The sequence below is a fragment of the Phaseolus vulgaris genome, chromosome 10 (assembly GCF_051622355.1).
Source record: "Phaseolus vulgaris cultivar YP4 chromosome 10, ASM5162235v1, whole genome shotgun sequence".
In the NCBI taxonomy this organism is placed as follows: Eukaryota; Viridiplantae; Streptophyta; class Magnoliopsida; order Fabales; family Fabaceae; genus Phaseolus; species Phaseolus vulgaris.
Genome location: NC_143507.1, coordinates 4,319,444 through 4,331,955, shown reverse-complemented (window position 1 = coordinate 4,331,955; position 12,512 = coordinate 4,319,444). Strand labels below are relative to the sequence as shown.

At 30.7% G+C, this 12,512-nt stretch overlaps 1 protein-coding gene across 1 annotated transcript; it reads right to left on the bottom strand.

The window, feature by feature from the left end:
- Positions 1-1,326: 1,326 nt before the first annotated feature.
- On the bottom strand, positions 1,327-7,373 carry UPP (uracil phosphoribosyltransferase). Its single transcript, XM_068622626.2, has 12 exons — positions 7,144-7,373; positions 6,846-6,938; positions 5,995-6,073; positions 5,508-5,566; positions 3,620-3,697; positions 3,243-3,324; positions 2,854-2,902; positions 2,658-2,719; positions 1,930-1,997; positions 1,710-1,765; positions 1,590-1,637; positions 1,327-1,502 (listed from the first exon to the last, which is right to left on the bottom strand). Exons 1-12 carry the CDS (start codon positions 7,261-7,263, stop codon positions 1,445-1,447), a joined length of 852 nt encoding a protein of 283 aa, XP_068478727.1. The 5' UTR covers positions 7,264-7,373; the 3' UTR covers positions 1,327-1,444.
- Positions 7,374-12,512: the final 5,139 nt, after the last annotated feature.

Here is a 12,512-nt window from a genome sequence, read left to right as displayed (position 1 = left end):
GTGTTGAGTGCACTGATGCTAAGATATAAGAAAAAGATGAGGCTGAAATTGACACCAGTAGCAATGGTGACTAACAGTTATCATTCCTAAATAATAATACAAATATAATTCAATTCATAATATTAAGTAATTTTAATTATATATATTATAATAAAATCAAGTTTTATAAAAACTAAATATTCTTCAACATATAAATTATATTTAATATTTATGATAAATAATTTATATTGTTATATAATGACATTTATCAATTACTGATAGTTCTTTCAAAATATTAAAATTCAAGTTAAAACTAAATTTATTGTAATTAATATGATAAAATGTTTATTTTAAAACACTCTCAGAAAAAAAAAATTATTAAGAATATTCTGGTTAATAAATGACAAAAGTTATATATAGAAATGGATAGCTATGAGAGGTACAAGTATCATCAACCTCAACATCAAATTTGCTGGACCACTACAATTATTAGATATGATTGTCACCATATATACTCTTTTTAATTATATATGTATATATTAAATTACATGTTTTATAAGAATAAGATTTATAAAAATTAGTGAATAAATATAAAATAGAAAGTAAATTTAAATTCATGTATTTAGAAGAAAAAATAGTTAGTCCTTATCCATTTTTTTTAAGATTTATTTTTCGTTAATAGAATTAGTTCCAAATTTCCGTGGATAAGAATATTTAAGCTACTTTTTCATGGTTTGTATCACATTCATTTTCCTTTAGGATAATTAGTTTCTATCCTTAAATAGTTTTCAATAATACCAAAAAAACATATTATATGTTATCTAGAATATATCTAGAATCTTCAATATTTCACTAATATGGAGATAGTTTGTCACTTCATTTATGAAAATATTTTATCTAGAACATAAAAAAATGTAAAATTCCATAATGGTAGCTTACATCTTTTATCAATGGGCATTATTTTTTATGTATAAACTATTTTGTAGAAAGCTTTAAATAATTTCTCCAAATTCTTAAATTTGACTTACACAAGCCAATTTTAATTTTCAAACATCTTTTTCTTAAAATTACTTGTAAAGAAATTTTTCCAAACAAACCTTTAGTTAACCTCATGCACAATTTTTTTTATTCTGATAAATATATAAAATCTCCTACTCTTTCTCCATTTTATTCATAATGGGTGAATCATTCCTTCATTCATTCACTTCCTTTCTTCATAGTAGGCTATCATTGGTGAGATTTTCCATTTCTTCTCTTTTAGTTTACATGGATTATGGTTTCAGGGTTATTGTGTTGTGTTGGTTGTTTAATTGACAGTGCTTAGATTGTGGTGAGAGGAAAAAAGGATTAACCTTGGAAGGTTGTTATTTAATTTAAATAAGAATGAGAATAAGAAGAATGAGAAACACCTATGTGACTGATTGATCCAAGACATTATCCATAACAAAAATTAGTCACATATTATTCATGTATCTGTACCATAGCTCCGGTCCCCTGCATCTCCAAGGCCAGGAATTATGAACCTAAGCACAGAGATAAAATACATTTATTAGCAATGCTACAACCATATGAATTTTGGTAATAAATTATAATATTGTGGGGGCACCAACCCTTTTTCATTAACTTCAGGGTCAATTATTCCAGTGTACACATGAAGCCTGCAAAATATCATGATTAGAAGCTATTGCTTGAGAGAAAGAGATTTGATTTGAAGTTGTGTTTGGATTTACCCAGGAAACTGTTCACTCAGCTTTTGAAGAGCCGGAGGAGCTGAGACAGCTGATATCTGCAATGTCATAAATCCATTCAAAGTTTATACATTCCATTCTTCAATGTTCTACCACTACAATAATGAACTGTTCAATTGGTATGTTCATTGGAACATTGACCAATTTGGTTTGTGAACAAAGTCATTGCTTCACTTGACTAGTTAAAAACATGCTGGCTTACCACTTTAATATGCTTGTTGCCAACTCCTCGATCCTTTAAAAGGCTCAGAGCAGCCACTATAGTACCACCTGAGATTCATACAAAATAACAAGATGAAATACATCATTGAAGAACAGGTGTCATTTTCTTATATTTGACTGATCTCAAATTGTGACTCAAGAATTTTATTCATAGACACTGCAGGTAAAGTTTGGGATGTGCAGAAGATCAAAAACTATAAACAAAGAGAAAGAAAGAAACACTCAACTTGGAGTCGATGCAAGTCTCTTATACACAAGATACAATGAATTTTGGTGATAGAAGATATATGATGATTATGTCACCATCACCCTCTTACTAAATACAAGTCACCCATATATAAGTAACAACGGAAGGATACCAAGTTAGTCAGAACAGAAATCTAACTAATTAACAGAACAAAAACAGATTGCCCATTGGACTGTCTACCCAGCTAGACGGTCTACAGGTCAGGATGGTCTAACCCATCAGACTCTTCGACCAAATAACCCCAACTACTTCTGATAGTGTTGTATACTCTGCTTCAATAATTGACAAGGCTATTATAGGTTCGATCCCATGTGAAGGTTCATAAACAATCTTATTAAGAACCTTGAGAGAACGACCTTCAAAGAAATTCAGACTATACAAAGAGAGATAAAAAGCAGCATTGTTGATGTGGATGACGTGCATGAGATGAGAATAAAGGCTAAACATGAGACTATGCATACCTGTTGCTAGCATAGGATCAACCACAAAAACTTTAGAACCTTCAGGAAATTTCTCAGGTAACCTGCAAATAAAATACATAAAGAATGTGTCAAAATGTGCCCCAGCACTTAGTAGAACAATGGGGTGCTTTATCTAAGCCATGCTAGAATTAGGAGATGAAAAAGCATATTTTTCTTGCAAATATAAATTTCTTACTTGTTCAAATATATAGTTGGCTGAAGAGTTTCCTCGTCTCTTCTTATTCCTTTTCCATAGAAGTATAAAAGTAAAACTATTCAGTTTAAGGAACAGACAAGAAATGTGCCCTAATTTTAAAAGGTGCATAATAGGCACAGCATAATACCCAAACCCCTATTAGTGCATCCCCACAATTTATGATCTTTAAACAATTATCATTTTGACATGAACTATCACAGTTTATATTCAAATATGTATACCAGACTTTTTATGTATGAATTGTGTGCAAGTACAGTAAAGCTTTGGTAGGGTGTGCCTCAATTCTAGCATCTAGACTCTCAAATTACAGAATAAACATTAAAGCATCTGCATATCCCCTTCTTTCCATTAACTACATGTATTATTACCTAGATGATATGTTTTTGTTGCAGGCAAGATTGATGAAGCATGTTCAGCAAGAGCAAGGCCTGCCCTCAAGATTGGAATTACCTGAAAAAATAGTAAATGATTTAGGCAATAGCTTGCAGAAAGACAACGCAAAACCATGGCAATAACACCACAAAAGCCAAAATGACTTGGGTTTGATCAATAATGACCAATGTCAACGACATGAAAGGAACACCAAAAGCATGAGCATGCTTTAGCCAAAGACATTACACCCCTAAACTGCTTCATAATTAAGTACATGTAAACAGAAATTCCTGTAATATTTAATCATCAGGCCACAATAACTCAGCAAATATTTAATTCTAGTTAAAGATAATGAAAGTAATATGCTACTTACAGCCACAGGCTCCCTTGGGTCAATGAATTCCACAGAGGCTACAGCCATTGGTGATTGAATCTCTCCAGAAACAGTGGGCTAAAAGCATTGAAAGCAAAGCAGAAGAGAGAAAATGTAAAACCAAGGTCACAAAGGGAGGTTAAAAAATTAATAGACAGGAATAAGAAAATTATTAGAAAGGAATAAAAAATATCATCAAATTATTCAACTGTCCATAGGTGAAAAAATTAATAGAGAGGAACAACAAAATTATTAGAAAGGAATAAAAAATAACATCAAATCATTCAACTGTCTATAAGTGACAACTTCCAGTTTGAAGCTACAAGGACCATGTTTTTGGTAAGTAATTGTTGCTAATTAAATGGAATTGAAATAAGATGCTTTAATATAGTGATGATGAAGAAATAAAAGTTTAGGATTTAAATTGGAAGAACAACTTACTAAAATGATTGAAAATTCAATTAATAAAATTATCTCAAATCGGGGATATCACACAATTGGTTCCATTTTGCTTAATTAACCAACCAATTGTTCTTGTTGGATCAAGTGTTTACCACTATGCCAAAAGCTATAACTCATAGTCGAGGCACAATTTTTTATTTATTTAAGAACATAACAGCTTAAGCGCCACAATTCAATTATGACTTGTAGCCTTTCCTATGGACAGTTGATGAAACCTGCAACAATCTCTTCATCAGCAATTATTTTTATTTCCTTTTTTTAAAAAAAATATTTTTCAAATAGAGATAATGAGAATATAATTGATGTGATTGTTACCAGTAAATTAATTATTTATTTCGTTACATTATTCAAGTTGGTATCAGAACCTATCCTAGTTAAGTTTATTGTGCCTATCAATATCACTTGTTATCAAACTACCTACAAATATCTAGTCTCATGCTTGAGATGTCCAATCCTCAGTGTAAGAGAATGTGTTGGAGATTCCTCATTAACTGGAGATATAACCAAATTATAGTATATAAGTACAAATTTCACCTTACATATTGGTTTTGTAGGGTTGAGTTAGGTTTAAAGTACACTTTATAAGATGGAATCGAAGCTCCTAATCTTGGGAGCTCCTAATAGCATTTGGATTTGAAAGCCTAGAGGAAAGGTATCATTCTCTCAAAACTAAACAAACATGCCCTACTGTTTATTGGGACGGGGAGAATTGTGCAAACTCTTGGCTTTGAAGTTGATGTTGATTATATGTTTACCATTATTGGTTGGAAAGATTTCGATCAAATGATATGTCCTGTAAATGAGGTTGATGACCTTAGAATTCCTTAGCTCTTTATTATTCGGAAATTTGAATAGTCTAGATGATGAGGGTCTCATTTGCTTTCACTTATTTAAATACGATCAAGAACTTGATTTAATAATTGTCAACTCTATCTTCGGTTTTCTAATCTGCAGGAAACGCTCTCAATAGCCCAATGGTTTCAAACTGCAATATATAGGGAACTTCATCGGTGGATATGATAATTTGTTGACAAACAAAGAGGCTTGGACTTAATAGACATTATTTTACAAGTTGTCACACCCCAAAAACCCTCCCTGATACAACCCAGTTTCAGGGGTATTTTTACATCCAACTGCCCAAACGCTAGTGCGGCCTTAAGACCTGCTTTCAGGCCTAGCTATGAAAGGCAGTACAAATTACAATAGCACATGAATAACAACTATGGTTGGAACACAGCATCCAGTTTATAAGGTATTCCCTTTAGGATTGACCACATAAAGATAAAACAATAGCTCCAAATTTGTAAAATGTAATGGTTATATAAACAAAGATAGCAACGACATCAAATCATATAGTAGGAACAAGACAAATCCAAGTTAAAACCATGAGAATTAGCAAGATATGAACTATGAAATAGCAACTAACCAACCAATCCCTTGAAGCTTCATACATTAGTAGCCTTCCCAACTCTGCCATTGCATTTCCTACAACATTAGAAACATGAAGTGTCAGTGAATCATTTGTATAATTAATCCAGAAATTTTAACCAAGTTGCCTTAAAGTTTAGTAAAATATTAAGATTAGAAAATAGACAAAACAAGCAGAATGAACGAGAATAGCTTATTGTGAATTTGGCTTGTTTTCTGTTTTCATTTTTAGTTCATATGTTTTCTCCAAAATGCCATATTGTTTTCTGAATCAACAGTTTGCCAAAACTCGAAACCTTATCAAATTCCAGCAGCACGTTTTTGTCAAGAAGCTATAATACCATTAAGCATTAAATGGGAAAGTAGCAATTAAGTTAACTAAAGTGATGATACTGTTCATTCACCATTACGTCAGTTGTAATGAGCAGATACCATGAACTCAAAAATTACAGAATATTGCTCAAAAATGAAACTTTGCTACTCACTGAAGATGGGGCAAGGGGTTTGCTCATTCCTCAAAACTGAAACCCAGTGCTTGATCAACGGATGAGGAGGCACATACACCTTCAGAAACCCAACAAACAGAGTAATCAGTCAAAGAAGCCACCTCAAAAAGTACCAACACACACCAACACCTTCCATTTTTTTTCCCTCCGCAACCAACCAGAGAAAAACCGGAAGCCAAAACCACCAATGGAATTCAATAATCCAATACAAAGATAAATTAACCAATTAAGCAGTCAAGGATAAATCATCATAGAAGAAAAATTGGCTCCTTTTTTCCACTTCTTTCCCATCAACAAAAACACACCACAAGTTCATTAACCCAGAAATCAAAACCATAAAAAAAAATTACAATAGATCAATCTCCAAAGGATTAAAAAAATATCTGTGCCTCCCTTCCCTATATTTTCCTTTCTCAGATGTCAAAACCCCATAAGCGAAAACCAAAAAATAAATTAACAAATCCAACAAAAGCCAAAAACATAAGAGGAACAATAACAATTAAAAAAAAAAAATTACAACAGATCATCCAACCAGTAAAGCCATCATAGCTAAAGTTCTAAACAAAACACGAGAACTTTCGATTCCACTCCCTCCATTTTTCTTTCATACAAACCAAAACCCCATAAACCCAGAAGCCAAAACCAAAAGAGCAATTAAAAAAAATGACCAAAACCCACAAGCTAAAACCCAACAAACAGATAAACTACCCACCACCGACAAATAACAAAAAAACAAAACTTTTGCCATTATTCACCCCCATTTCGTCTTCCCCGACCCAAAACCATCACATTAAGCAAAATCACACATAAAAAAAGAGAAGAACACTAACGAGCATTCTGTTCTCGGAAAGGGGCTTCTCCTCCATAGTCATGTGAGAGTACACAGCACCACACGTGCGCCGCCGAACACTGGAGCAAACAATCTGAGCGGAGACAGATAGTGGGCAACAACAGCGACAGAAGGGTTAAAAAGGGTGCACATTTGGGAATCAAGGATCGAATCCACGGGGAGCAAACATACCCACAAAAGGAATATAAAAATAATAACAATTAATTAATTAATAAATGAAAAAATAATGAATGTGAAGAAATAAAAGAGAAATGAAATATTGAATTTATGATGATTGCCTTTGGGGTGGTGAAGAGAGGGGAGTGTGAGAGAGAAAGAGAGTGACATGTGGACGGAATTGGTGGCGCATCGGAGGGAAAAGGGAGAGTGAGGTTGAAGATAACGCGGGAAGAAGCCATGTAGTTGTGACCTATGGGGAAGATACTATGATGTTCTCTTTCTAGATTAACTGTTGGTCGGATATGGATGCAATGCTAGGGAGGTATCTCATCTTCACTTTTCATCTTCAATTTTCATCTTCAAATGCTACTTTATTTATTAGTCCAGAGAGACAAAATGTAATTTTATATTTTTATCTTAATTACATTTTGAGTTCTTATATGTAAAATCAAAAGTCAGTTCAATTTTTAGCATTTTAAAAAGTTTCATGATTTTTAATTTTTTAATTTTAAACAATTGAATGTGTTTCTTGTAGCTCTCATATGTTTGGTGAGTATATTGAATTATATATATAATTCAAAATTTCAAATTCAAATTTCAAATTTTAAAATTTCAAATTTAGTTTTTAAAAATAAAAAAGTCACAAAATGATAAATATCTCATTTCGTATATTTTTAAAATAATAAAATAAAATATAAGGATAAAATTAAAATAAAATAAAATAAAATGAAAGTTAGGAGGGAAATCCCTATGTATAAGTGACTTCTTTATTTTTAATAACTAAATTTTAAATTTTAAATTTTAAATTATGGAGTAATTGTAAACATAATTCAAAATAGTTTGAGTCACTCCTATTTTCACTTATTTAATCAAACATTTTCTTTCAAACCTCATTCTCCTCTCTTTCTTCTTCAATGGTTAAGAAAAATCATTTACTCCATCCAATAACCTCTCTCCGCAACGTCGTTAAACATGTATGTTTCTCAATCAACGATGGATCTAAGAAGTGAACCCATTTTCCCAAAAGTGTAACGGTGTGTAATGATGCAGTAAAAAAAGAAGAAGAAAGTTTCATGCTTTCAACAAAAATAACTCTTTCTTTCTTCTTATGTATGCACATTTTCTTCCTCACTTTACTCAACTTCTTTGTTACACTTTTTATGATTATATATTATTTATAATTATATTTATTCGTCTCTTATTTCTCTTTTTTTTTTCTCTGCAAATTTGTTCTCTTTTTTTTTGCAAATTTGTTCTTTCGTATCTTTGTGCACTTTTTTTCCTCTCTTTTTCACTCTTCCTAAGTTAGTTTTCTTGTCAATATTATGCCAGTACACATCTGAATATTTTGTGTAAGTTTTTATTTTTTATCTATTCTTTTTCATTCTCTTTGAACTTTTACTGAGTTTTATGTACCCCTCATGGTCAATTATATGTTGCATTATCAAGAGTTGTTTCTTAAGTTTCAACAAAAAATCTTATTAAAGAAGGACACCTTGAAGGAGAAGACGGAAATTTTACCAAAAATATTGTTCATAAATATATTTTGTTATCTCAAAAATTAGGTATTGTTCATTTTATTTATGTGTGACACATAAAGATAAGTGTATGTGAATATTCTATTTACACTATTTGTTATTATATATTAAAGGTAACATAATATACAAGGAGCCCTTAGAGTTGAATGAAGATATCAACCCAAAGTATTCACACATTTATCTACACAAACAAGTAATTATCAATATATGTGTGTATTTTGCAATTTATTCATAATTGACATTCTTTCGTAGGAAACAAAATTTGTAAAGAATGAAAAACTTAGAAGGATGATTAATCACTCGCATTGGTTAAGCAAATTCACACCAAGATATAATGATTTTGCATAATAGTGATAATAATGACATTTTTTTTATTCATAATGTATTGTAAATTTCTATTGTTAATATAAGTGTGCGAATAATAACATTATTTAATATATAAATGAAAAAACAAGAAATGTGGATACACATGCATGTGTTCCTGCCAGTGGATATAATGGAGATTCTCTTCCATAACTGTTTTTGATATATATAAAAAAAATTAATTTTATTTTTAGTTGTTTTGTAATTTTGTAAATATTAAAACAGTTACTAGAATGAAGTTTTTGAAACAGTTTGAATTTTTGAGTTTTTTATTACCGTTTTTCTCTCTTCCCTCCTCTTCACTTTATCTCCACTGCTCATCTTACTTCCATTAGATAAAAAGATTCATTCTCCAAGATAAAACCCAGAAGAAGTGGATTTTCTTTTCTTTGTTGTTTAATTGTTAATTTTACTCATTTTTATTTCTTTCATTCTTGTGGATAAGAGGAAAGTGATTAGAAAATAAATATTTTTCTTAAGGTTTGTTACGAAGTTTCTCATCTTATTCTTCCTCTTTTTTTCCTTTTCATTGTTATATTTATCTTTTTTTTAGTTTTATGTTAGTAACAACAAATCTTGGTTATGTTTATTGTGTTAAAAAATTGAATTTGTTTAATATATTTTTTATTGTAACTTAATTATTAACATAGTAGGTCGAAACTCATAAATGAAGAGAAAATATATTTCTATCTTAATTTTACTTAGTGATATTTGATATTTAAAAGATATGTATACACATAATAATAAAAATAAAAAATTCGGATGCACAAGCGCAAGAACGTCTTTGTTTCCCCAAGTACCTATAAAGGGGTTCCTCTTTTTGTAACTGCTTTAGATATACATATTTATTTTCTCATTCTATCTTTATATATTATAATATTTTATTTTATTATTTTTGGTTGATTATTTTGTTTTTTTATTTATTTATTACAAAAAGTTGTAGTTTTGAAAATTTCTGAAATTTAACAAATTTTTAAAACTTGAGCGGTTACTTCCAAATTTGATTTTCTGGATTTGTTTCTCTCTTTTTTTTTCTTAATGTAAATATTTGTGAGATAACAGTTTACTTCAATCCTACAAATTTTAAAGCACCAACACCATGCATTTCCAAATTCCTGCTTGGTTTCATGGAGGCTTAAATCGTTGGATGTACGACCTTTCCTTCGTCCTCCTCCTCCGTGAACCTACAACACTCACGACGCCAACAATATCAACATCAACAACATCCACGATCACACCATCGACTACATTGAACCCCCATCACCGCCATCCTCTCCCCTCTCATCGATGACAACATCATCATCGTCGAAGTCATCGTACCCAACACCTAGCAAAGTCGGCGAATGCTCTGCCAAATCCACTTCTTCGCCCGCCTCCACGCCTTTGACGTTGTCAAAGACCCCATCTCTCGTTCTTCCTGCAAACTCATCACCGAGGCGGGCGAAGAAGTGGATTTGGCATAACACTCGTCGGCTTTGTTAGGTGTTGGGTACGATGACTTCGACGATGACGATGTTGTCATCTATGAGAGGGGAGAGGATGGCGGTGATGGGGGTTCAATGTAGCTGATGGTGTGACCATGGATGTTGTTGACGTTGATGTCGTTGGCGTCGTGAGTGTTGTAGGCTCACGGAGGAGGAGGACGAAGGAGCGGCCGCAAATCCAACGATTTAAGCCTCCATGAAACCGAGGGAGATTTGTCTGAATGCACGAAGTTGGTTCTTCAACATTTGTAGGATTGAAATAAACTATCATCTAACAATTTTTTCAATTAAGAGAAAAACGAAATCCAGAAAATCAAATTTAGCTCTAGAAGTTTTAAAAATTTGTTAAATTTCAATTTTTTTTCAAAACTACTCACGTTTGACAACTCTTTGTAATAAATAAAAAGAGGAATCCTCGTTATAAGTATAGATAGTAATATAATTATTTGTATAATTGTCTTAAAATTTATATATTTATAATTAATTAATTTAAAAATAAAATTTGTTTTTAAAATAAATCTTTTATTTATTTCCCTCTCACAAATGAACATCAAAATACTGTATCGTAAAAAAATCAAGTCTCAAATAGTAAATAATTATGTTATTTATTATTTTTGTAACCTCAAATTTCAATAATTAACTCATTATTATTATTAACGGAAACACATATGTTTGGCATTTTCTAATTTTACCATAAATTTATATGCATATTTTAATATTTGACATGTTTGTGTATTTTAATTTTTAATATTGGACAGTGCATATATATTTATATTTTTTAAATATATATTACGTAGCAAATAAACATAGGTTCATGATAAAATTAAAAAATGGGATATACAAACGTCGGTCAAATATTTAAAAATGCGAATACACGCTACAAATATTAAAAAATGAAAATATACAAACATTGTCAAATACTAAAAGATGCAAATTTTTTTAATGATAGGAAAAATGAAAGACATCTTGAATATCTTTATTTGATATCTTGAAATTTATTAGTGCAAAACCATGACATGTAAATGTTATAATTTTGCATGATATTTGTAAATTTATTATATATAACTACTATGTTGAGTATGTTTCCTTCACAATGTACTTAGATAATTGATATGTCTTTTCATATGTATTCGTATTTTTTTAAATGAACTATAAATTTATAATCTTAATATCAGTGTGCGAATAATGACATTGTTTATTTTAATTTTAATATTAAACATAGATATATAAAAATAATAAAGAAAAAATGCGGATACACAGTCGCCGCGAGGGCGTTTGTGTTCATGCTAGTATACATAAAAGAAGATTCACCTCTTTAATGGCTCTTATTTTTTTTTCTATTTTATCCTTATATCAATATTTTAATTTTATTATTGAATTATGGACATTGGTTATTTCCTATTTTTTTTTAGAATATATTAAAATAGTTAACAGAAACAATTTTGAATGTAGACTTTTTTTTAATTTGATTTTCTGAAATATATATCTATTTCTTCAATTTTTATTGTTGCTTTTGAATTTACATTTTTGAATTTTTGGGATTTTATCACTGTTTTTTCCTTTCTTCTCTCTTTCTCATTTTTATCTCGTAGGGATATCGTGTGCGCGGAAGCGTAATAATTTCAACCAAAGATTATGAGAAATTAAAGTAACAAGTAAAGTGAAAATGATACCAGAATTTTTAGGTGGAAAACCCTTTAAATAGAGGTAAAAAACCACCGGCAAGAAAGCCAAAACTTCCACTATAATGGTACTAGGAGTACAATGAATTCGAGTACAATGAATTCCTCTCAGGCTAACAGATAAATAACCCCAAACAAATTCTCTTTTATACCTAAGAGAAGAAATAGATAGTATAGGAGAGAGAGAGAAAGCAAATGTGTGTTGCTGTTTGTTGTGTGTTACATCGTTGGAAGGTCACTATATATATAGTGGTTATAGGATATAACAATAATAAATACAATTAATGGTAATTAAACTCCATTTGATGACAATTAATTGTAGTAAGAAACTTTCATTGATTGCAATTGATTGTGGCAATTAACCTCCCAATTATGACAAGAAAACGGAAATGTGAGTCATAATCCACAATCTATATTCTTC

What these genes read in the sequence shown, in the direction of transcription:
- UPP (XM_068622626.2), bottom strand. Translation starts at nt 7,263, where the DNA reads ATGGCTTCTTCCCGCGTTATCTTCAACCTCACTCTCCCTTTTCCCTCC. An exon ending in AACCCCTTGCCCCATCTTCA is followed by an intron (nt 5,567 to 5,994) that starts GTGAGTAGCAAA and finishes CTAATGTTGTAG; the next exon opens with GAAATGCAATGGCAGAGTTG. An exon ending in CCTGAAGTTAATGAAAAAGG is followed by an intron (nt 1,503 to 1,589) that starts GTTGGTGCCCCC and finishes CTCTGTGCTTAG; the next exon opens with GTTCATAATTCCTGGCCTTG.